The sequence below is a fragment of the Ictidomys tridecemlineatus genome, chromosome 12 (assembly GCF_052094955.1).
Source record: "Ictidomys tridecemlineatus isolate mIctTri1 chromosome 12, mIctTri1.hap1, whole genome shotgun sequence".
Taxonomy (NCBI): Eukaryota; Metazoa; Chordata; class Mammalia; order Rodentia; family Sciuridae; genus Ictidomys; species Ictidomys tridecemlineatus.
The window spans coordinates 10,128,842-10,154,499 of record NC_135488.1 but is presented as its reverse complement, the minus strand read 5'-3'; the positions used below and the strand labels follow the sequence as shown (position 1 = coordinate 10,154,499).

Sequence of the window (25,658 nt, the reverse complement as noted above, 5' to 3'; positions counted from 1 at the left end):
GATCTTATGCATGAGATTAGTGCTTTTATAGAACAACTAGCTTCAGGGAACTCCCTTACTTCTTCCACCAGGAATATGTAGCAAGGGGCATAATTTAGGAAGCAGAGAGCAAACCTTCACAACACACAGAATCTGCTGGTAGACCTTGATCTTGGATTGCCAAGTCTCCAGAACTGTGACAAGAAAATTTCTATTATTTGTAAATCTGAACAGATGAAGGTGTCTTCTATCATGGTGACAAATAGAGCCTTCATTCCTGAATGCTAGAGTTGGCTCAATTTGTTCCAGGGTGGGATGTTTATGAATAGACATTGGTTAAGCTCCTCCTAGTCGTGAAGATTTTCCAATCAACTAGCCATTGCCTCAGACAGTCCTTTGCAGGTGCTAGATGTTGTTGACTACTTCAGACTTACTACAGTCTGTGGTAACTACGTCTACCTTGGTTCAGCCTTGTCACTTAACCTGGGTCTTTTAGTATTCTTATTCTCCACTGAGATAAAGGAATCCATTGAAAGGACAACATCTCCCACAGTAGCCTGAGTCTTCAGGAGACAAGCATGATGTACCTTTTTCGGGCATTTGTGTGTGTGTGTGTGTGTGTGTGTGTGTGTGTGTGTGTGTGTGTTTTCTGATAAATTTCTCAGTCTCCTTGGATGGTGTACTTGTGAGAACTTCAGTAGATTTTATCTACTATGGTGGCTGGAGAAGAGACAGCCCATTTCTCAAAGGAGGGCCAAGGGAGAATTTCATGGCAGAGATGAAACCTGTGCTAGTCTTAAAAATTAGGCAGCATATACATGTATGTTGAAGCAGAGAGGACATTTGTGAGGAACAGGAAATACGCCACCATGGAGAGGAAGTCCAGGGATGTTCTGTTAGTGAACTGCCCCACTTGGCTGAAGAGCAAGGACCAGAACAGTTGAGTTTGAAGAAGAAGATAACTTCAAAATTACTTGGAAACCAGACATCTGGTGTCCAAATATTTGTTTAGAGAATGATTCAAGAGACTTCTGAATCATGGGAATGTGAAATAATTTTTTTAAATAACCATAAAAGGGAATAGATGTAAAGTCATTCAAAATACTACTAGAAAGTCTTAGCTGGATATACTGTAGGTTCACAGTCAGTTTTTATTATGGCTGTTTTAGGTTCTTAATCTGTAACAGACTTGGAATCTATATCAAGCGTGTGGTTTCCAGGCCTCCTTGTCTCTACATTTCATTGTTTCCTTTTTCATTCAAGTTAGCATCTCTTTACTGACAGTGAATTGTTCTTTCACTCAATTATCAATATTCTGTCTTCAGATCTGACTGATGGCATCTTTCAAGAGAAAAAAAAATCTATTACTTAAGTGAGTGACAGAGATCAGGTATCATTTAGACAAATGTGTGCTTTTTGCAATCATCAAGCCTATTTATAGGGGAAGATAACATACTGACAACTTCATGAAACATTTGGCTTATGCTCACTGGTGAAATTATTCTTTGTTCTCTTTCAAATTTTAAAGTTATGCGTTTCCAACTTACTTTCTAGTGTAATACATCAGTGACTAGGTGAAATTAATTTCCCTCATCTTCCAAAGCAATACTTGCCAGGTTTTTAGATAACTTTGATACAATTAAAGGTAAGTACTTTGGAAGAAATATAGTTTTGCCTTGAAGATTCCATTGTCTGGTATTCAAGGATGTTTTGTTCTGATTATTCTTTCCTAAAGAATACTTTGAGGTTAAATTAAATGTTTCTTTAAACATCTTAGGCATAATGTTTTTTTGCTTGCTTTTTTTTTTGCTTTTTTGCATAATGTTGTTTTTATGAAGCACACCTAATTTTCTTACTTTTACTTACAGTATAATTTTAGCGAGGTTCTCTGGGGCAGGCATAAATACCAAGGGATCTTCAGGTTTTCTCTGACTCATGCAAAGGAAAGGAAATTTTTCATTCTATCAATAGACTTTTTAAAAAAAATCCTAAAGTGAAAATATTTGTCTTAAATTTCATGTCAGTATCTAAATGCATAAGGAATTACTACAGGAAGTAAACAAATTATTAAACATTTTACAAGGTAGTTTACCAAATATAATAGTAAGGAATCAATAGAAACAGAATATTTAGAAACACATGTTAGAGAAAGTAAAATAAAGCATTGATATGCATGCACAAACTGAGAAGCCCATCAGTATGAAATAAAATGAAACTAAATCCGGAGCGGCTCTATATGCCCTGCAATAATTTAGCATTCTTATTTTCCACACAAATTTCTGGTTTTGATCTGGTTGCTGCTAATTTATGAACTATATTACAATAAAAAAACCAATTAGCTAACTATTTAATTCCCTCTTTTACTTATCCAACTCTATTCTGACTTTTCAGCCAAGATTTTAATTGATTTTTGTAGTAGCCAGTTGTTAATAGGATAATTTGTCAATACAATAATAAAACAATTGTCTCAATGACTGTAGGAACTCCGTTCATCAGATAACAAAGTTGAGTTTTGTTTCATTAATTGAACGCAGGTGTAGGATTTGTTGGATGAAAGATCCAAATCCCTGTGGAACTGTGGAAATCTGGGTCAGAGATCACTGAAAAGTTAGCAAAGCATGATAGGTCAACAGTGGCCCAGACAGGTGTCTCCCTGGGCTTTGCTTCTCTGTATCACTTCCTGTGCTGGTATTTAAACACTGGTCTGTTGAGCTTGGGCATGAAGGTCAACACATGGATTTCTGAGTCTGCGGTAAATTAGAAGCCGAGTAGGATTCCTTAACTCGCAAACACATGATCCCAAACACCCTGCCAGTATTAACTTCTCAGGGCAAAATATTTCCCTATGTGTTTTCACTGTGCCAAAGCCACTAATGAGAAATTTTACCCAGTCTTGAGATATGGCTGATAATCTCAAAAGAGATGCAAATAAGTTATTTTTCTAGAAAGGAAAAAATAAAAAAAAAACATAAGACACAAAAGGGGCATAGAATTGTTGAGAAAAGGAGATGATGCTAGTCAAAATATATTTGCTCTTCTTAAGAGCATATTGAAAATTTCAAACACATTTTTTTCTCTCTAGCGAATCTGTAGACATGACACTTCCAATTCTTTTTTTTTCTGTCATTTTTACTATACTGTTAAAGAGTCACTACTTTGAATTTGTGTTTTGGTCTCATTACTATTCTCAGTGATGCCACAATATCTACACAACAGTTAGTACAAGACACAGATTGGATACAGACCATAATATATGACACTGCAGGAGTGCGCTGTTGTAAGGACTCCTTCAGGGCACACAAACCCCTTAAATGAGCAGGCACACACAGAAACCGTAGCTTAACTGTGGCCTTTTTAATGCTTCGACACCCTACAGCACATATGTGCACACACATACATGCAAACACCAAACATTTTTTTCCTTACTAAGTAACAACTTAAAAAAAATAAGTTTAAGAATTCTTTATCCAATGCTCCCAACTGAAAAGCAAAGAGCTATGTGAACCCATCTGACACTTTGAACTTTTATATACCTATGTTTTATTGTGTTGCAGGAATTACTTATGCTACTTAAGAGATGCTCATCTGCCAAGTAATTCTTTGATAGTACTCTTTTGGGTAGATGTATATACATTTTTTCTTATTTTCTATATTTTGTAGATTCTAAAATGTATGCTTTTTCATAGTTAACATCTTTAAATATTAGATTGATTCTTAAAAATCACTATTTTATCAGAGTTTATGGTAACGTTGTGGTTTCAGGTCCCATTGGGTCATGCAGTAATGATGTATATTGTACAATCATGGCAGTTTAGATTTAAAGAAATACTGATGCAAACTAGCCTTCATTTCTATGATAATAATATTGCATTTGTTCAACACCTGCTAATGTGCTCACTCATGATCACACCCACTGAGAATAAATAATGTTAATAAAGAATAATAATCAACCATTGTTGGGGGTTGGGAGAAAGGCTCAGTGGAGACAGTGAACATAGAACACGGTGCAGCTGTGTGTGCTGATCTCTTCAGACTAGAGGGCGGACACATTCCTCTTTAGTGACCCACAAAGAAAATTACCTGGAAAGGCCCACAGTTACATCAGAAAAACACTAAGAGAAACCTTTCTGTTCACCCCAAACTCTAGCATGTCAGTCTGAAGACAAAAGGTGGTAGCTGTTATTTCCTGGATTTTAGAAGCAGGAACTTCATAGGGCACATGCTTAGTTTCTATTTTACAGATGTGCAAATCAAGTCACATCAGAGTGCTGGAACAAAGAGGTCGTTTTACTCCAAACTTACCACTCTTTCTAATTCACTTCTGTCTGCATATTACCTATTCAATCTTGCTCCCTTTATCTATGGGTGAAACTCATTGTTGTGCAGATTCTGCAGACATAACCCAATTCCTTCAGATCATTTATTCTGAAATTTGGAAAACAGAGGAAAGTTCCCCAATGTCTATTTCTCTGGCATATTCTTTCCAAAGGCTCAGTCAACTAAAAACTAACTTAAAAATCACAAGGTCAACTGTCTTCAGGGTATTTAATAAAACTTGACCAATATTTTTTCTACTAAGCAAAATTTGATTTAGATGTATGATCTATTTCCCAAATAGTGGATACTAAATTTTATTGCCTGAATTTTAAAATGTATTTCAAATCACATTAAGATTTATTCTATTTTACATGCTCCAGAACACATTAAAAATCAATCTTACTTTTACCTACTCAAGTATTTAATGTACGAATAAAAAGTTTATCAGTCACATTCAGTGTTTAAGTTTTTTTTTTCAAGTATAGTCGTGAAACCCATGTGCTACCTGCAAACACACTAGACTTGAGATATATGGAAACGATCCAAATGGAGTGAATGGAGTGGTGGGTGGATGAGACCCTCCCAACAGGGAAGTCCAGTTTTGCTATCTGGATGGTTAAGATCAAATCTCTTATTTTGTCTGTTAAGGGAGATAATTTTTGTTAGATCTGGATATTACAGAAGAAAAATTAGGGAGGAGAGATTGACTTAAATTACTTAAACTGGTCAACCGTGTATGTACATATTGGTTAACTACAGAACATCTGCTTTTCTAACATGAACCAAGAAATGTCCAGCTTGACCTCCAACTGGGTTGCTATTTGGGAAGGTTCTGCTCAGGTCTTCATAAGGACCTGGCATCTCTCAAGCCCTGCCCTCAGGCTACTTTCCCAACACTCGTCAGAGGATGGGTACTTTGATAGGTATATTCCCTTTTTTGTTATTTATTCTATTATGAGCTTAATCAAGTTAGACTTGATGATGGTTTTTAGTGGTTCAAATTTCAGTTCTTTGCAATCAGAAAAACAATTTCTCCCTTCTTGATGATAATAATGTTCTATAAATGAAGCTTTTTAAAAATTCAGTTTCTTTCATCAAAAATTGATTCCACAAAGTATTTCCATTTCTCCCTCTTTCCAGTGCCAAGCAACACTGCTGGCTGAGGTCCCCACAAACAACCAGAGAGAAATGCAACCAAAAGCTTCATCTCTCAGGGGTATGAAAGATGTGAGCTCACCTAAACTAGACAATAAAGTTTGAACCATTTGCTATCTACTGGAATTTGCTATTAATTATTTTTAAAATCTAATTGTAAAATAAATGCCCATCTTTTGAAGACTTTGGGGGAAAAGAATCTTAAAACAAAACAATCTCCTGTTTTAAAAAAATGAAAATGAATTACACAAGATTTTTAAATGACCAGGTGGCCCCAGTACAATTACACAAATGGAATACATTTAAAAATTATAGATGACAATTTGAAGCGATTTTACACTTTTATATTTCAGAGTTGGCAAGTGAATAAATGTCATAGTTTTTGTACTGTTTTAAAATTAAATAAATGCTCCATTTTGAAGGTAAGATTTGCAATTTCATGCCAAACAGTGATTGCCAAGAGCATTGCAGACAGTGCCAGAATGTCATTTACCTTTATTCAATTAGGAGACTGCTAGAGAAGGTGTCTTTCCAGTTCCACCCTGAGTCATTTCCTGAGAGTGCTCCGTGCTCTAGTCTGCCCCCTTCTCTTTTGGTTTGAACTGCAGGAGAAATACATTCACAAAAAATCAGTACAAAAGGCTGCCTTGTGTTTCTCCACAACCAGAGATTTATTTATTGACATTTCAGGTTATACAGAAAGGTTTTTGTGGCAAGACACGAGCTGGTGGCTACAGTAGAAGAAAGATAAAGTGGTGCCACACTCTTGGTGGCCTACCAAAGCTGAGCCATAAGTACAGTTCCACATTGAGAATCAAGCATATTCAGGCTCTCACAGACTTCTAGAAGATTCCTAGATGTATGTAGAGAATGGATTCAATTACATCAAAATTACTTGACCATACTGATTGAATCTCAATTTTTACATGTGTTTTATTTTGTTTGCTAGCCATAGATAATTCAAACCACATCTGAGTTTGAAACAGCCCCCTTGCTTGACTTGCTCAAAATTATTTCTTTCTCTGACTCCTGTACTATATAATATCGCCAGCAAATGCTCTTCTTTCTTTGCATGATGGACCCAGAGTTAATGGAATCATGTCAGATTTGTCGTTTCAGGATCATGTGGTAAGGCCATTCAGACACAATTAGACACTTACCTTGAGTAGTTAAGATGATAAATTATTATTATGTGCACACACCTTGTAAGTATTCCATTTCATCAATGAATACATAGAAACAGAAGTAAATCCTTGCGGTAATAAAATATAAAGACACAGAGAAATCTGGCTGGTGGGATTCCAGCCTGTACCACTGATTTTTATGTTACTTCAGCAAGTTTCTTAGCCTATCTGGATTTGCATTTGCTTATCTGTGAAATGGGGACTAAACAGTACCAAAGCCAGAAGGTATGTAGATATTAGTAATGAGGATTAAGCATATAAGATACAAAATATAACCCTGGAAAAACCAGACTAGTCTTTATACTTTCTTTCAAATCATGTGCCACAATATCTTATTGATATTCAATAGATTATATTTGGGGAAAGATATCTTCCACATGAATGCATCTAAGAGAAGGTTTAACTAAATTTTATTTTTAGCCTAAATGTTATGATTATATTCTCATGGTTCCTCTCTTGTAGTTATGTAAATGTCTTAAAGATTCAGTAATTTATAACTATCAAACAGACGAGCATATTTTTTTGATTGGAACATGATGAAAACTGGAGCCCTCAACATTTCCAAGGGATCCTTTCTTTATTTTCATTAGTAAATTTTTGGTAACACATCCCTATAAATTACAACCATCTTTACATTATTTGTTTTCTAAACTAAATATGAATTTTTATGGCTTCATCTTCCAAACCTTCATATGTGGATAAAAATTCTTCTAGAAAATTTTGTTGTATTTTTGGCAAATATTCTTGGTTAGATTAGAAGGAAAAAAATGTTTTCCTGTTGTTTTTTGAATGTACTTATACTCAAGTAGGAGTAGATGCAATTTTCGTAAAGCAGTAGCTGATGATAATACTAAAGGAAGAAAGAAAAACAGATAGACCAACAGACTGGTGAATAATACGTGGAACAAAATAAATGTATGTGTGTGAGTTTATGTGTGAGTTTGTGTGTGTGTGTGTGTGTGTGTGTGTGTGCACATGTGCACAAAATTGTGTTTCTTCTCTTAGGGCTGCATAGGCCATAAGTTGTTTTCAAGCAAGCCTCGGACTCCTACAGCTCCAGCTGTCATGTATAATTAAACATTTGGCCTCCACAATTACTCTACAGTGTACATATGCCAGCATTTTAAGCCTGGAATATGCATTTCAAAGAAGAATAATTCCCTGGAAATCCTAAATTGACAGGAGCAAAGACAGCCTGAAGGAAAGTAGTCAGCGAAAACTGTAAGGTCGGGATCTGATGATTAAAAAAGAAACTTCAAGAAGAACTTCAACCCTTAGGTAAACCAATGGGAAAAGGAACCACAGTTGGCAAGCAGATTTCTGCATGGCGATTCTGACTAGGGAACCTCTTGGGGTAATTTAATATTATCAGTGTGGTTCACCTTGCTGTATTCAGTCTTACCATTAATATCATTTAAACAGATATTTTTCTTAAAGCACATTTGGCATCACTTATTTCTTCATGAATCTTTAAAATATTAAATTTGGCGATTCATGTTGAGTCTGTAGTTGATTTATCGAAAAGCATTCCTCCCCACTCTTCTGTCTTCCCCCCTTAGCTCCTGCAGGACTGATGATTCCACTTATGAGTAGATGCTGGTATCTCAGGGAAAAATAAAAAAAAAATGCAATGCTGAGCTGACGTTTCCTTGCAATTCCATTTTTATAGCCATTCGTTTTAATTCCATTTCCAATTGTGGCAGAATAAACCCAGGAATTTAAGTGTTTATTAAAATGGGAATTTTTAATTAAATTAATATATTGTCGATGTATTTTCAGGCCAATCTCTTATGTATAGTCACTGTTAGGAATGCTGCATTCAGAAAGTGTGTGCAAATATTTTCAGATAGCTTCAAAAATGTTAGCAAGAAGTGGAGAATAGAACTCTTCAACTTTATTTTGCAGCCTCAGGGAAGCAAGGAAAGGCTAATTCAGAGGAGTGTCAGGGCCTCCTATGCTGTGTTTTCTCTCTTCTCAGCAGCAGCCCAAAGACAACATGCACATGATTATGAATATTCAGGGAACAATTTAATCCTCTACTCCACTTTGGAATTTTCCTGAAAATCCCAATTATGTGACTTATGAGGCTATTTATGGGGAACATTTTTTTTAAAAAAAAATTCAACTAGAATTAAATGTAACTATGCATCATTTGTCTCCATAAATTTACCAGCCCAGAAAATAACTTATTTTTAAAATACTTATGTAACACGAATTTTCATTATTGAGGAGACCTAGAACTAATAAAAAGTAATAAAACTTCCAACCTCCCTCTCAAATGAGAAAACTTAACATCATTCAAGCCATTACTCAATGTTTGAGTGAAATGACAGATGAAACTTACAAATGTTTTTCAAAATGAAAAGAGAAGGCTTTGACAGAGTGAACTAAATCTTTACATTAAGTGGTAATAGTCCCCAAAGTTCCCATTCAGTAAAGGCAGGATGAATCCAAGAAACATCTGTATTTTCCTATGTTGGTAAATCTTTCACGATGTATCTAAACTTACCTAGAGTATTATAATTACATAAGACAAATTTAATATGAATGCTGCATTTTAGACAGAGGCAGACAGACACATTTCTATTAATTGTAAATGAGAAATTTTGATCTTTGTAGGGCAAAGATATATATATATATATATATATACAAATGACTATAGCAAGGGCAATTTGAAGATAAACTCACATTATTAAGTCATTAATCCAATTAGATTTATCTGATAAAACAAATCTTAAGATGTAGGACCAGATTACCCGAGGTTACAAGGAGTTAGCCTGTCTCTGGAAGCTGTTTGAATGAACAGCCTACCTTGTTAGATGAGATAAAATGTCTCCTGGCAGTTTTGAATATTTACCTTGAAGAAGCATGATGTACTGCAATTTGTGATTTGCTGAATACCTATGCAAACTCCACTCAGTCTATACTGCAGCAGATGTTTAAAAAATATTTAGAAACAAACAGTATAGATATTTTTAAAATGTTGTATTCACTTCATGGAGCTCGGTGTAAAAGTTTTCTCTTTTTATTTAAAATTGGTTCTTAGATTGTAAGGAATAATTACAGAAATAAAGATTTGAAGAACAAGGAGAAAAGAAAGGAGAAGAATCAGAAAAGAAGAAATTGGATGAATAGAAGAGTTTAATGTTGCCTTGGGGTCATTGACTGAGATCTGATCATATTTGAATTCTCTACATTGAAACTAGAAACAAAGAAAATAACTGTCAAAATATTTTTATATTAGCTGAATCAGTGAAATCACCATTTGTGAGAACATAAATTGGAAGGGCATCTGCATATGCATTTAGACTATTTATAGAACACAGATATCAACTGTAAGAAACCAAATAACCTGGTAAAACGTTTGAACAGATATTTAATCAAAGAAGAGATGTATATGTAGATAGCACATAGGCAAATTAAAAAAAAACCCTCAAAACTATTAGTCATTAGGGAATTACGATTTAAATTTAGAGAAGATACTATTACATACCCAATGGAATGGACTTTTTAAAAAATTGGAAATGCCAAATACTGATAAGAATGTAAGAATTAGAATTCTTCCATGGCTAGTGGTAAAGCAAAATGGTTTGGCCACTTTGGTACCAATGCATGAAGTTAATTTTTTTCTAAAGCTACATTTGATTGCAGTCTAGCAGTCTCACTCCAAAGTAAGTATATACCAAATAAAAATTCTCCGCAGACTAAAACAAAAAAGGTATACAAATGCTTTTAAGGCTTCTTTCATAATTACTAAGAACTGAAAGTAATCACAACAGTCTTCAATTGATAAATGTATTAAACAAACTCTTATTAAAGTTTAACTCTTATTAAAGTTAAACTCAATTGGAATATTATTCAGCCTTAAAGAGGAGGAAATTATATATATATATATACATATGCAGTATGCATGCATTGCAAAGCTAATACACAAAGCAAATCTCAAAATAGATCTGTAAGGAGGATACCTTTTACCCTGTGAACATAACCATTGCTGCCCTGCCTCTGTGATTTATATTAAAACTGACATTTTTATTTTCTCATTTACCTTCTCCCTCTCCCTCACCTAAACTTTGCAGAAGCAAGATTCCCTTTCTTCCCATCCTAGGGTGAGTTATCTGTCCTTGAGCAAACGCATACTACAGGAGTCAAGTGATTCCGACTTCAGGGATGCAGCCAGAAGACCTAAGAAATGCTATCTCCCAAGTCTACTGGTGAATTTCACCCTCTGACAAGACACACCTGGAATGCCACTGTTGTGTCATCTCCTTAAAAGTCCTCTGTTCCTCCTGACTGGAAGAATCACAGTGTCTGGTATGTTCAGTGTGTTTCTCCTTTGCTAACAAAACTTCTTTTTCTTTTTTCTCAAAGCCATGTCCTCATTATTGGGTTGGCATTGGGGACCAAGGGCCAAGCTTTCAGCAACATATTCTGCATTCAACTTATTTTACATTGTGAAGAAAGCTGAACTACTGAGTTAGAAAAAGTCCAATGGACCAGGTTGGGGCGGCATAGACCCATAATCTCAGTGACCAGTGAGGCTGAGGAAGGAGGATTGTAATTTTGAGGCCAGCCTCAGCAACTTAGCAAGGCCCTAAGCAATTTAGCCATACCCTGTCTCAAAATTTAAAAATAAAAAGATCAGAGGACGTGGCTCAATGGCGAAGCTTCCCTGGGTTCAATCGTCAATACAGAAAAAGAAAAAAAAATGCAGTGGTTGCCAGAGCCTTGAGGCAGAAAAGTGGTTTGCCTACAAAGAAACTAACAAGAACTTGTGTAGCTGGGCACTGTGGCACATGCCTATCACAGCAGAGGCTCCAGAGGCTGAGGCAGAAGGATTGAAAGTTCAAACCCAGCTGCAGAAACTTAGCAAGGTCCTAAGCAACTTAGTGACATCCTGTCTCAAAGTTAATTTTTTTTAACATTTTCATTAATCCAGAGACAGCTCTGAAACCTTAAGGGTCCTTGGAAAGAGAGAAACAGTTAGTGAGTGGAAGATATAATTCCCCAATTGTCTTTTTATTTAATTTTTTTTTAAAGTACTGGGGATATGGCTCAGTCATTAAGCCCTTCTCTGTTCAATCTAAATAACTTACAATGGGACTGAATGATTCTTTTTCTGTGTGAGATGCTGGTGACAAAACTTTATACTTGTTTTTTTTAACTCAGCCAGACATGAGTTATGAGCATTGATTGATCCCAAGAATCTCTGGCCGGCCTGGACAACATAACAATATTTCCTATCTTCAAATAAAGAAAAAAATCACAGAGCAGGAACCTAAAAGTGGCTGACTTTTTCTTCATGTAAAGCATACCAGGTGTAATTCTTCATGTAATAAATGAAAAGTGAACTCGTAGAATTTGGAATTAATGAAGACTAATACCATTCTCAAATGAAACTGACTGGATTGTCAGGTTGTAGAGACAAATGTGAGGGAATTATGTAAAATTAAGTGAAATAAGCAATAATGTACAGAGATTATGATGGCTTGATACTAGAAAAGGAAACTGGTACATCTGATAACTACCACTGCAGAAAAATGTTTTTTATTCATATATATTAGAAGAGACATTTATTCCAAAACAATATGACTATTAATCCAAAGAGAGCTTTTTTTCTCTATTTAACACACACACACACACACACAAAATAAATAAATAAATAATCAACAGGGCAAAGTCAATAATTCTGGTGAATCTCTTATTTGCAAGGCTAAACTATGATCAATTAAGTAGAAAAAGAAATCACCTAAACAAGCTAGCATTATTTTAGCCTAGGTTTTTCAACAACAGTGCTAACTTCCTCAGACAGTAAATAAAATTCTACGGAAATTGGAGCAAAAGGACATTTCAAGAGTTTTATAACCAGGTGAAGTTTCCTTCAAGGTCAAAGGAACCAAACTGACACCAAGAATCCATTTTGGAAGAAAACAAAAGAGTGTCATTTGAGGATGAAATTTAACAAACCAAGAGTTGAAATAAAATTAGTGATTAAATATCAAAGACTTAATGGCAAGAGCTAAATAGTAACATAGAGCTTTTAAAAAATATAAAACCAAGATGAAAATTTACATATGCCTAATATATACTACTGCTGTCAAACACGTTGACAATCTACAAATAAATCTATAAATATAAAAGTATCACAAAATATGAAGTAACATTACATAAGGATATGCAATTGCATTTATTATTTTATCTTCACAGAAATGTTAAATATTTGTAAAATTAAAATACATAATTATTAAAAGAAAAAAGTGATACTAACCCCAAAGTCTTTCTTTCTTTCATTTTTTTTTTAAATTAGGTGAATAAACATCTACTGGATAATTAACAACTATTACAATTTTATCTTTTTTCTTTTCTCTTTTACTATTACAATTGTATTATTTTTCATTTCTTAAATATTTAAGTAAAACAAAATTCAAGAGTGTGCAGAAACATATGCATTGAGAGTGTTTTTTCTCATAATGGGAAATGAGTAATTTTTAATTTACTGTTTGCATTATTCCGTATTACTTAATTTTTTTGGTAATGAGCACAATCTTAAATAAACAATAATGCTATGGTAAAAGTGATAAGAAGCATTCTTCTTTGTATAATATGCAGTTAAAATAAAAGGTGATAAGAAAGCATTTTTTTGGTTTCTGTATTTAGGCATGTGTATGATATTATTACAATGATTATGCAAGATAATGAAATGAGGCAGTACTATGTGCAAATAGTTTTCTTTCATACACCAAAGCTTGGGGGTATTAGTGGTCCCTGGAGTACATTGCATGGATTGGTGATGAGATAGCTAAATGCTTAAATAGCTCACACAGAAAAAGTATCTTCATCAATTACTATGTCTGTCATGAATAAAAGAGATGTCACACATGAATTTATCTTAAAAGGGGAATATGTGTACTTTATTTTAGGTATGTATCTATAAAATCATTACGATCCTGAAAAGTGAGATTATTTTGTAAGGTGCACCATGCCAGTTGGAGTCCCAAACGGTACTACTCCAAAATACAACACCTTGGAATTTGAGAAAACAGCACTTCCAGGAAGGCCATCCTCACCATCTCACACCCTTTCCCTGAGCTGGCTATAAAAGAATTCTGTGATGAGATATAGGATTACAAAAAAAAAGAATGACCAGGGATGGTAGGTGTCTTCCCCCAAGTTCATTATTAGATCATAACCCCTTTGTGCAATCAATCTCCACAAATTTTCAACTTTCACTCTCCATTGAACTTAGGCATGAAAATACACAACAGAGTCTGTTTCATGGTATCTTCATTTCTGAAGACTCTCATGACATGTAAAAGTCACACTTGGATTTGTGTGCTTTTCTCTTGCTGATTTCATCTGTGTTTTGTTACAGATGCTTCAACCATGCATCTAAAGATGGACAAGTAAAGAAATCATTTTTTCTCTTACACCAGTGTCAACATAATACAAAACATCTTTAGTTCAATGAACAAACATTAGATATGATACTACATTATCTTAAAGAAGACAAAACTGTCATAAATTGACTATTAGTCAATGTGCTCTCCATGAGGCCTCAGGAGGTAGTGGGGCATATGTTACCAGAAACTGAAGAAGGGTGGATCTTTGTTGTATCTTAGTGGAAAGTTTATTGGAATTGGGTCCTAGTTATAGATACAGGGGTGGAGAGAGAGACAAGAATCAGGGACACTACGTATAATCCCCAAGGCACACTCCCAGCGTCCTGCTTCCTCCAGCCATGCCCCACCTGCCTACACTTACCACCCAGTTAGTCCATTCAAATTACTCATCCATCAAATGCATTAATCCACTGATGAGGTTATAGCTCTTCTGATCTAATCATTTCACCCCTGAACATTTCCTGCCTTAACACAGGCTTTGGGGGTGGGCATCTCATATCCAATCCATAGTACTTATATACCCTTCTATTTCTATGGGGAAAGGAGAGAATGAGGAATGTAGACAATATTGAGGTGGTATAAATGACTACCAGGGGGAATGAAGAGTCCCGTAGACAGAAGTTAGTTTGTACATGATTCTCTTTGGAATTTGCACGAGCCCAAGGGATAGACTTCATTTCATATCAAAGTCCATCCAGGGGTGGGTCCATTCCTCAGTCTTATTTTTTCAAATAGATGAGATTTCAGGAATGGATAGAAAGCAATGGTGTCCCTGCAGCCATCTGGTCCTTAATGCAGATAAGGAAACTCCTAAGAGTCTTGGCCTATGCCTGGGGAGGGAGAAGCAATACAAGTTTTTCTTTTGGGTCAAATGCTCAGCCTGCCAAAAACATCCTATGTCTTCAGATACTATTCCCCAAACTTCAACGCTGGGAGAACCCAACTTGTAAAAGATGATCTTGGACAATTAGTTGAGGAGATTTCTAGAAAAACACTGAAGGCTTTTGTTGTTGTTTTTATTTTGTTTTTGTGCTGCTGATAGCAAAATGTTAAGAAATTAATTGAGCAAACAAACTTTTACAGTGGAAGGAAACAAGAAAATGCATGGGAGAATTCTTGTCTCATTTGGATGGCAAAAGACAACGGAATTGAGAGATTCACTCACATTGTAACAGAGTAAAATCCAGCACTTGACTAGATAACTTTTTACTGAAATATTAGAAACCTGAAAAGATCAGATTTTTGAGACACACAAAAGACTCTTTGAAGAGCTTTGGGGTGTGACTCTCAGAGCCGCCTAATCAGGTAGGAGGGCCTCTGGGAAGACCAAGTGTATCACCCCTGAGCCTTCTCTGCAGAAGACAAAGAAAGAAAAGGCACTCTATCAAAGGCATTCTGTCTCATGGAGGAAACCAACATGAAATTCACACAGCAACTCCTATAGTTGTTTAGAGTGGTATCCAACTGAAATATTGTTAGCGTGGACATCAAGGGACAAGGAGAAAAGAAGAGGAAAGAAGAAAGTTGGAATGTCCAAATTCTACTGGAAGAAGCGGACAAGTGAAAGCACTTGGCTGCAAATATCAGTTTGGTTGTGTGAGATGGTTCAGGCTTCTGTGAGTGGATCCAACCTAATCACATGAGTTCCCTAAAAGCAGCGGCGTTACTATGCACGATGCGGAAGCTTAGACAGCTCCTAGGAATCAAGACAAGTCTCCATCTAACAGGAAGCAAGTAATGGGGGACCTCAGCCCTACAGGAAAAAAAAAAAACTAAATGCAGCCAATTCCCAGAATGACTGTGATAGGAGATCTCCCTTCAGAGTGCCCATTCAGAAAAGCAATCGGCCACCACCTTGATTTCAACCTTGTGGAAATGTAAGCAGAAGATTCAATCAAGTCCGCCTGCATTTCCAAATTACAAAAACAGCACTCTAAAAATTGTGTTGTTTTCAGCTACTAAGTTTAGGCAATAATGTTATTCCAGCAACAAAATACTGATACAGCCTCATAGGAATTTTGACACTAACATTGCTAAGAGTAACATAAAAGAGAAGAATATCACCTGAACTAAGCAGAAAGGCATGACAATACAAGATGCAAAAAGTGGCCCAGAACAGTTTTCATCATTTCAGTGAGCACAGAAGCATAGTAAAACTATTAAGCCATTTGATTTTTGTTGTCAGAAACAATTTTGCCTTTTAACTACCAAATTGATTACCAATTGCAAATTAGAATGGTAAAACTTTTCCATTTTTAGTATTATAAAAGCCACAGGTGACAGCAGCCTCTGAGAAGACCCCAATGTTCCCCTTTCCCTGGTGTAATACTCTCCCATACTACAAGAGGGTCTGTGCGCCCAGTGAAACATAGAAGGTGTAGTGGCGTGTCACCTCCACTGTTAGATCATAAAAAGCAATGACACTTTTTTCTTGGACTTTCTCCTTCTCCTGATATTTCTGAGAGAAGCCACCTGCAAGATCGTGAGCAGCCCTGTGAAGATGTTCATCCAAAGAGGAGCAGTCAGCAGCCGTGAGTCCCATGAGGGCTGTCCTGGAAGTGGGTTGCCAACCCAGCCATGCCTTTGGATAATTGCAGCTGTAGCTGACATCTTCAGAGACCCTGAGTCAGCACCACCCAGCTCATCCACCCTTGAATTCCTGACCTACAGAAACTGAATGAGATGAGTGCTTTTGGGTTTTAATCACTAACGTGGGGTAATTTGCTACATGGCAATAGATAACAAATGTACCTTATGAGGTCAAAAAGATTATTCTTTTCTCAAGCAATTATCCATCTAAAATAAGCAATAAAATCAACAGGTCAGTTCATATCCAAATCAAATTTTCATTAAAACCTGTTATAGCACACTCAAAAAACTCAACACATAATTACCATTAGACTTCACCAGAGCAAAGATCATAGCCCAGGGAGCCCGGTTGCGCTGCGCGGCGCTGAGGCTTGGCCTGGCCGGGATAGGGCGCGGGGCCGCAGCGTCGGGACGTCCTCGCGCCAGGCCCCACGGCGCCTGCGCGCTGCACGGCCGCCGGGTGCGGGTGGGGCTGGGTAGTGTGGCCTCATTGTCCCCTAGAGTCTCCCGGACAGGACTCAGGTCGCCGGCACCATGAAGATCTGGACCTCGGAGCACGTCTTCGACCACCCATGGGAAACTGTTACAACAGCTGCAATGCAGAAATACCCAAACCCTATGAACCCGAGTGTGGTTGGAGTTGATGTGCTGGACAGGCATATAGATCCCTCTGGAAAGCTGCACAGCCACAGACTTCTTAGCACAGAGTGGGGACTGCCTTCCATCGTGAAGTCTCTTATTGGTTCAGCAAGAACCAAAACATATGTGCAGGAACATTCTGTAGTTGATCCTGTAGAGAAAACAATGGAACTTAAATCGACTAATATTTCCTTTACAAATATGGTTTCAGTGGATGAGAGACTTATCTACAAACCACATCCTCAAGACCCAGAAAAGACTATTTTAACTCAGGAAGCCATCATCTCTGTGCAGGGAGTCAGCCTTAGCAGTTACCTGGAAGGACTGATGGCGACCACAATATCGTCTAATGCTAGTAAAGGCCGAGAAGCAATGGAATGGGTAATACATAAATTAAATGCTGAGATTGAAGAGTTGACGGCTTCAGCAAGAGGAAGCATAAGGACACCAATGGCGGCGGCAGCATTTGTAGAAAAATGATAAAGTCAGTATAGAATATCAAATCCCCAGGTCTCTCCAAGCAGACAGTGTATTTATTCGTTATTTAAAAAGTACAACTGTATTTTAGGTAGAATTTTTTTTTCTAATAATCTGGAGTAAGGCTATGTGACTTTTGATCAAAACAAAAAGATACAGGACTTTTAAAATCCAAGGGATCATCTGAGGTTATTGTGGCTTGAAATGACTAATTTCTAGGGTTCTGGTATTTATGTGAAATTTAACAATTTTTTTTTTAAAGTACTCCGGAGAAATGGGTATTGACATTGAGTCTCCTTAAAATAGAATTTTAACACTTTTCAGGCATTGGAACTGTACCTGACTTTGGACCAACCCCAGAGCCAAGCAAGCAGAGCCTCTCCTCATACACACACACACTCACCTTGCTAATGATAATTTGTGTAGTTTTAAAAGACATTAAATTGTATAAAATAACTTGCTCTGCTAAAAACCACAGTGTTTTGATTTGGTATTTAAATGATGTTTTTGGAGTAAAAATCATCACTAAGTCTAATATGACTCCAACATAAATAATATTTTATTGTATTATAGAGTACTGTGTTGATTTGCCAAAGTTTTGTAACTTAGTAAAGGTATTATCTTCCTTGGACTTGTACTTTATGATTTAGCATGCTGTACCGTGGGCTGGTTATGTTAACTAAAAAAATAAAGTCATTACCTGAGTTTCGCACTCTTAAACAGAACACTTAAACAGAACAGCTGTTCACATCTTTTAGCATTTCACATTTGCCTAACTTATAAATTGCCATGTGTCAAAATCATGGTTTTGTAATTGCTAAGGCATGATATGTCAGGTTATTTGAATATAATTACTTTTTGAGGTAATTGTGACCACAAAACATCTTTTTTACATGAAGAGCTGTACATCATTTGAAATTACTCAAATGATGTCTTGATGTGAGGCATAAATCCCAGGTACTTAATGTTTTTAATAATATGGTGCCACTGTGGGGGTGTGGGGGCATTTGGGGAGAAAAAAGAATAATGAAAGGTGGAGACAGAGTGGCCCAAACTAACCACTGAGCCAATTGCACTGCAGGTTTTATTAATGGGATGTCCTTATTTTTGATGCCACATGGGTGGCTGAAAAGTGAAAAACAATCCAATAAATGTATTTTGTTTAACATTTTGTAGCAAGCAGTTTTAATCACTAAATGATATCTTTGATACTTGCAGTTGTTGCCTACAAAATTTTTGTTAAAAGGTGATGAGCTCTTGCCTTTATTTTACAGTGCTTAATGAGGTCACCTTCTATAAAGAGACCAGTTAATATGTGTACATAAAAACGACAGAAAGATACCAAACTTTTTTAAATTATGTTTTTTTATTGAAAATACTGTTTAGCTAAAGAATTCTTAGGATATTTGTAAAAGCAAGTTAAATCCGATAAGGTTTCTGATTATGTTTTTTTGTAACCAGAGATGGTTTTTACAATTGAAATAACATTTCAGCTAAAGAAAACATTGCTAAATATTAATGTTTCACAAAAAGTGACTTGTATAATTTCTGTTATACTTTTTCTGAAAAAAAGGTGTAATATCCTAATGGAAAACAAATTTTTAAAATATTTTATCCTTCGTTTGATTTTTTATTCTGATCTAATGATAAAATCCTATTTTCATTTTCCAATACAGTTAGTTTCATCTTTTTAAATAGCTGATAATGTTAAGTTTGTTAAAATATAATCACAGCCAGCAAATTCATTGAAGAGGACTGAATTAAATAAAGTATTGATGACTGCAACTCTTGAACTCTTGAGCATCTCATAAAAAATGAAAGAAATTAAAAACTTTTTATTAATAAAAAAAAAAAGATCATAGCCCATGTTCACCATTATCTATTGCCTAAGGTTTCCTAAGGTCATGCCTACCCTGATCTCATGTGCACACACAAACACTTACATGCACTCACAGAATATTTAAATAATATTTTACAAAGAATGGTCTGATGAATGCATAAATTGAACAAAATATATAATTGCAAACCGTTACCTACTTTTCATAAGCCATGATGGATATACCTTGTCCTCGTTCTTTGGCAAGAGCATGAGTAATTCTTGTTTAGTATTGTGTGCTTGTTGACCTTCCAGCAAGATTTGACAGCAATTCACAGTTCCACTGATCATGTATTGCTATTGATCAAGGTCACCTCAAGAAATCCAGATGCCTCCTGGAAAATAGAAATTAAAGATCATAATGGTGGATGCAACTGGAAAGGTTTGACCAAAAAAAATGAGTGAAAATAGCATTGAAGCTCTGATATTTTGGTAGTGGGTGATCGATGTGGCTAACAATTGCTGCTTCTTCATCAAAATAATCACTTCAAATTGCACGTTGGGGATGCACTTTGCAGGTGTGCCTAGTGAAATAGCAGTGAGGCAAAAGTCATAGCACATTGAGTCATTGCTATCACTCAAGGAAGATGAGTGTCCTGAGTCTCTTCTAAATGCTGCTATAGCAGGAACATGTGCATCAGGAGTTATTTTGGGTTTGCCTCTAAGCTCTTTAAACCAAAGATCACTGAGACAGCCTGCCTGTGGTGTCGCTGACATCTCTGCCACTTATTTTTTTGAATACACCAGCAGCAAAAGAAATGAATATGGCTCAGACTCATTAAAACTGATTGTCAAGACACCCGCTAGGTAAGCACTCTAGATGCAAGTGACCGGAATTCAGAATTCTGTTTCCTGAAACAGCGGAGAGAGCTGAAGAGTTCTATGGCCTGCAGACAATACTGTTAGGAAGGAAGAGTGGCGTCTGATGGGTTATCTGACTGAAATGGTTTCATTCACAAAGCAGAAAAGTCACTGGGAGAAGAGAGGACAGAAAACATTTGCAAAGATATCCTTTGATTGAAACATATTCTAACTGCTATTTCTGCCATTCGACACCTCAAAGGCTCTGCATTCAGGGGGGTGGGGATCATGAAAATAAATTGTGGCAATTGGGATTTATCCTTTAATTATTGTTTATTTCTCTTTTGCTCTATTATGATCCTCTGTCTATATGTCTATGTATCTAAATATTTTGTTAAGTGTCAGGAAGTTTAAGTTGAGTAAAATTGCACAGCAGTGCTCTTGGCAAATTGATCACACACACACTCACACACACACACACACACACACACACGCGGGCGAATAAACTCCTTTTAAAGTTGGGTTATTTGAATCAGACAAGCCATCTTAAATTTCATTTATTCAGTAGAAACTTTAATAAACCCTATGGAATGAATAGGTTATAAAAATTACAGAGATGCATTTCTTCTTTTAAACTTGACTCTTACTATTGAAAATAGTGGGTTACCACTATTTACAATAGTAAGATATATTTGTATTTACAAGTGAGTATGTGTGTTTATTCACAGCACAGAACTCATATTAGGAAGTGAGAAAAGTCTGAAAAATCAATTGAAATTTAAAAAGAAATGAAGTTAAATTTGGGAGTTTGGAGACTAGGTTTTATTATCTGTAGAGATAAAGCTGGGAGTTAGCATAGCTTTAATTAAAACTTTGAACCACCAAAATACTGGAATTCCAATCAGTCTTCCTTCTTAAACAGGGTTGGCAGATAAAAGAGAAGATACAGTTAAATTTGGATTTCTGAATAACAAGTGATGTTTGTAGTTTAAGTATATCCCGAATTTTCCATGGGATCTATGTACACTTCTAAACAATCTGTTTATCTGAATTCTAAATTTAAGTGAGCATTCTGCCTATTTATTCACAAAATGTGGCAAATGTACCTGTCTACTTTCCCTTCCTCCAGAGCATAACTTGCTGTATTTCACTGGTTAGTTGTATGTTTATTGATAAGTTGTTACATCTACATAACTTTCCTTTTAAAATACTTTTATTTATTCAGTGTTATTTCCTAGTCATAAAACAAATTCTTTTCACTTGTTAGTGTTTTCATTTCAAAAATTTGAACATTTTAAAAACATACCATGAGAAAATAAGATGGAACAAATGAATGAAAGTGTGAGTTTCATGTTAAGTGTAAACATTATCAATGTTTTCATTTCTTGTGGTGTTGCTTGATGACAATAGTCAGTTGAGAAAAGAAAGCAGTATTTACAGCATGTCTAATTACAACTCAATAAAGACATGCAATGCCTGAATAGATTCTCTAGCCAACATTCTTGCCCTTGCCTAGTCCAAAGAAATCTAGGCCCCCACAGGTTCCCTTTGCAAAATGACATAATAGCCAGGTAACGTTAAGCAGAGTTGACATACCAATTGCTCTTTGACTGACCTTGGGGGATCTCAACTAAGTTAACATTCAAGAAGATATTTTCTCTAAATCTTATAATGTTATTACATTGTACTAAATGTGAATAACATGACCAAAACTTAGAAAATATTTTATATAAAAAATCAAGCAAGTTGCAGAACTGAAATTCATAGCATGTAAGTCAAAAGCATTGTAAATAAATTATATAGGGGCCTCAGTTATACCCTCTTCATGAACACAGCTTCAAGAGCCTTTCATTGTTATATATTGAGGGAGAATGTTTAAGTTAATGACAAACACGGCTGTACTTACATACCTATAGATAGATTTTTAATTTAAAAGCATTAATAACAATGAAAACTTGGAGACTACCTAGCTGTCCGTACATTGGAGAATATTTAAATTAGTATTCCAGACCTGAAAAATTAAGAATTTATCCAAAAAAGTAAGTACTTATTTAGGAATGGGCCATAATAAAATGCAGAACACAACACTGGATTTGATTACTAGAAATAAAATTATATTTGCGTAAAATAAGTTTTGAAAGAAATAATGGGCAAAAAACTTATACTTGCTAAAGTTGCAGAAATGCAGTAAAATATTTTTTTCTTATAGTTAAAGCACTCACAATATTTTATCATACTAGTTTTTATAGTTATAATTAATTTTTTTGAATTATATTTTCATGGCCTCAGCAGTATTTCTAGAAGTTACATTTATATACCTTAAAAACAAAGCAGTGGCCTCCATAATATATTTCATAATTTTTTCATCCTTTGATGTACTGTGATCATTTAGTGTAAATGCCCTTTGAAATTTAAGCTTTCTATTCCCATTCTATGTACCATTCAATCACGAATACACTTCATTACAGACTAATACATAAATAAGAAATCTGTAAACACTATAATTTTATCTTGTATATCTTAACTTGAACAAAAACAGCTCTTGTATTGAGGTTATCAGACAATCTGAGACTCACTATACTTAGAGGGTAAAAAAGTATTGACTAATAATTATTTTCTAAAGAATGCTGCCAATCTCTAAAAAAAAAAATAGAACTAATAGCACAAGAGCCCCAAATAAATGCAGCAAAGCAGTGATTTGGAAACCACATTTACAATTTGAAATATTTGTTATTATAATCTCTCTGAGACAAAAATAAAACTCAAACTGATAATTACGTATATTACACAAAAAGATGTATTAGTCAATGTTGCAGTTCTATAACAAAATACTTGAATCAATTAACTTTTAAAAAGAAGGTGTTTATTTAGGTCACAGTTCTGGAGGTTCCAGTCCAAGATTGGGTGGTCCCATTGTTTTGTGCCTCTGGTGAGGGTGCTGATGGGGATAGCAGGACGCAAGCATCAGATCAAACTGCTCACCTCGTGAGCCCAGAAACAGAGACAGACTAAAAGATTGATGACTCACAGTTCCATTCAAAGGCATGCCTTCAAAGATACAAGGATATTCCACTCTTAAAGAGCCTCTATACCTCCCAACACTTCCATCCTAGAGATAAGTCTTTAGCTCATGGAACTTTGGAACACCACCCACATTCAGACTTATAGCAAATGCTGTTACTCTGAGTTTTAGAGTATTAAAGAACTAGAGGTAGTGGTTAATTATAAATATTTAGAATAAGGAGTCATATAATAGGTACAAGTACAAACTCAGATCTACTGCAAACCTCATCACAGCTTTTATCATGAGGATATCCAGTTGTTGGTGGGATGCTCTGTGTTCACAGAACCATGCATGCCATGGAGGGAATGCAGGCTTTCTCTAGAGACTGGGTCTGTAACCCTAAATTCATGTCTTATAAACTCATGGGATATATTTTGGTGTTTAAGGAAACATAGTGTTTATATTTTTTGACTATTGGAGGTCTCTGATGATTCTTTGTAGCTCTTTTATTTCAGAAGAGCACATCACTCATATTTTCTGAACTTTACATCAGAGTTGTCTTTAAAAGTTGAAGTTAATTTCTGTTCTATTCTCCTCAAAAGATGGCTTCAAAAATGCCAGCTGGGATCAGTAGTGGAGTTAGTTACGCAGTGACTCAAAATCATACCAAGCATGATGAGATGGTTCTGTGTCTTTATTACAGCAGTGGTTACATGGATGTGCTCATGCCACAAAATGACAGTGCTACACTGCCTTATTGTAGCAAGATGAATTTCGTGGATTTTTATATTGAACTGCAGGTATTTAAATTGTAAACATGTAAAGATTGCAGCAGAGTTCTGGGTTCTAGCTTTGCAATTTCCTGTAATCATGATACATAAATTATTATTTTTGGGGGGAGAACTGGGATTGAACTCAGGATTGCACTCAACCACTGAGCCACATCCCCAGCCCTATTTTGTATTTTATTTAGAGACAGGGTCTCACTGAGCTGCTCAGCACCTCGCTTTTGCTGAGGCTGGCTTTTTTTTTTCAGGATCCTCCTATCTCAGCCTAAATTATTCATTTTTATTAGTAACATGACTTTGGCTTTGGCTGACTCTGAAATTGGTCAGTGTTTCATAAACTAACTTGTGCTTATTGATCTGCGTCAAGTATTTTTTTTAAATGCGTAGTGTACTGCAGAAAGCTGGGGATGTCTAAAATAAAACAAAGAAGTAGTCAATTTCTGTTGAAAACAAACAGTAAAATGCTACTAAAAAGACAAAGTAAAAAAATAGACACAAGAAACTGGGTTAGACAAATATAAATTTTGAAATTAAAAAAAGCAAAAATAATTTGGGAAATGGAAAGATGCAAATGTATTGTGATTTTTTTCAGAATTGCAACTGTTCTATACTTACATAGGCCTTTGGCCAAACTTTGAAAAAGTTGCAGCATTATTCTAAGAGAAATGTTACTACCTATCTAACAGGAAGGAAGGAAGGAAGGAAGGAAGGAAGGAAGGAAGGAAGGAGCTAAAAGCCAATGGGCAGACCAGCAGGACAGGAAACTGGTAGACCAAAGCCAGATTTTGAAGAATTTCAATTAAGTGATTTATTGAATTTAGAATATTTTAGAAAGCCAAACAAATATTTGTGTGTTAGTCAACTTTTTTTTTCTGTTACAAAATACTTGAGGAAAGATTTATTTCATTTCAAGGTTTTAAAGGTTTTAATCAGTGGTTGACTGGACTACAGTGAGGCAATGTGGCCAAAAAGGTGGTATGGAGCAGAAGTGCTCCCATTACAGCAGCCAGGACACAGAGAGAGTAAAACCAAAGCTGCAGAACAGACCCCAGAAATTAGAAATGCCAGGAGTGTGCAGTGCCTGCCCTGGAAGTCTGCAGGCAGTGACCAAGCAGACGACAGCTGAGAAGGCCACAGGCGAAGGGGGACCCAAGGCTCTTGGAGCCCAGCTGGCCCCACCACATGGACCCCATGCTGGACATGAATTCATAGAACTCGATGTTCGCCCTCCAGCTCTTTGGTCTTGCTCTGATACGTCCTTTCTATTCTCCTTTTCTTCCCTTTTAGAATAGGATTGTTAACCTGTACCATTGTGTATAGGATATGTAGTTTTGTTTATTTTTATGTGGAGACACTCACCTAAGAGTTTAGTTTGAGCCTCAGAGACTGTGAACTTGGACTTTTGAATAATGTTGGAACCATTATGATTGTGGAGACTCTTAAGAGATT

General features: G+C 35.8%; 1 protein-coding gene and 1 long non-coding RNA gene across 2 annotated transcripts; one reads left to right on the top strand and one right to left on the bottom strand.

Moving 5' to 3' along the window:
• Window positions 1–1,031: 1,031 nt before the first annotated feature.
• On the bottom strand, window positions 1,032–6,943 carry LOC144369532 (uncharacterized). The gene is made up of 3 exons (XR_013429330.1): window positions 5,945–6,943; window positions 1,846–1,907; window positions 1,032–1,320 (listed from the first exon to the last, which is right to left on the bottom strand). It is a non-coding gene; the product is annotated as an uncharacterized LOC144369532 (long non-coding RNA).
• Window positions 6,944–17,053: 10,110 nt separating this feature from the next.
• Window positions 17,054–17,980, top strand: LOC144369005 (PRELI domain containing protein 3B). Its single transcript, XM_078028036.1, has one exon. It carries the CDS (start codon window positions 17,159–17,161, stop codon window positions 17,741–17,743), a length of 585 nt encoding a protein of 194 aa, XP_077884162.1. The 5' UTR covers window positions 17,054–17,158; the 3' UTR covers window positions 17,744–17,980.
• Window positions 17,981–25,658: the final 7,678 nt, after the last annotated feature.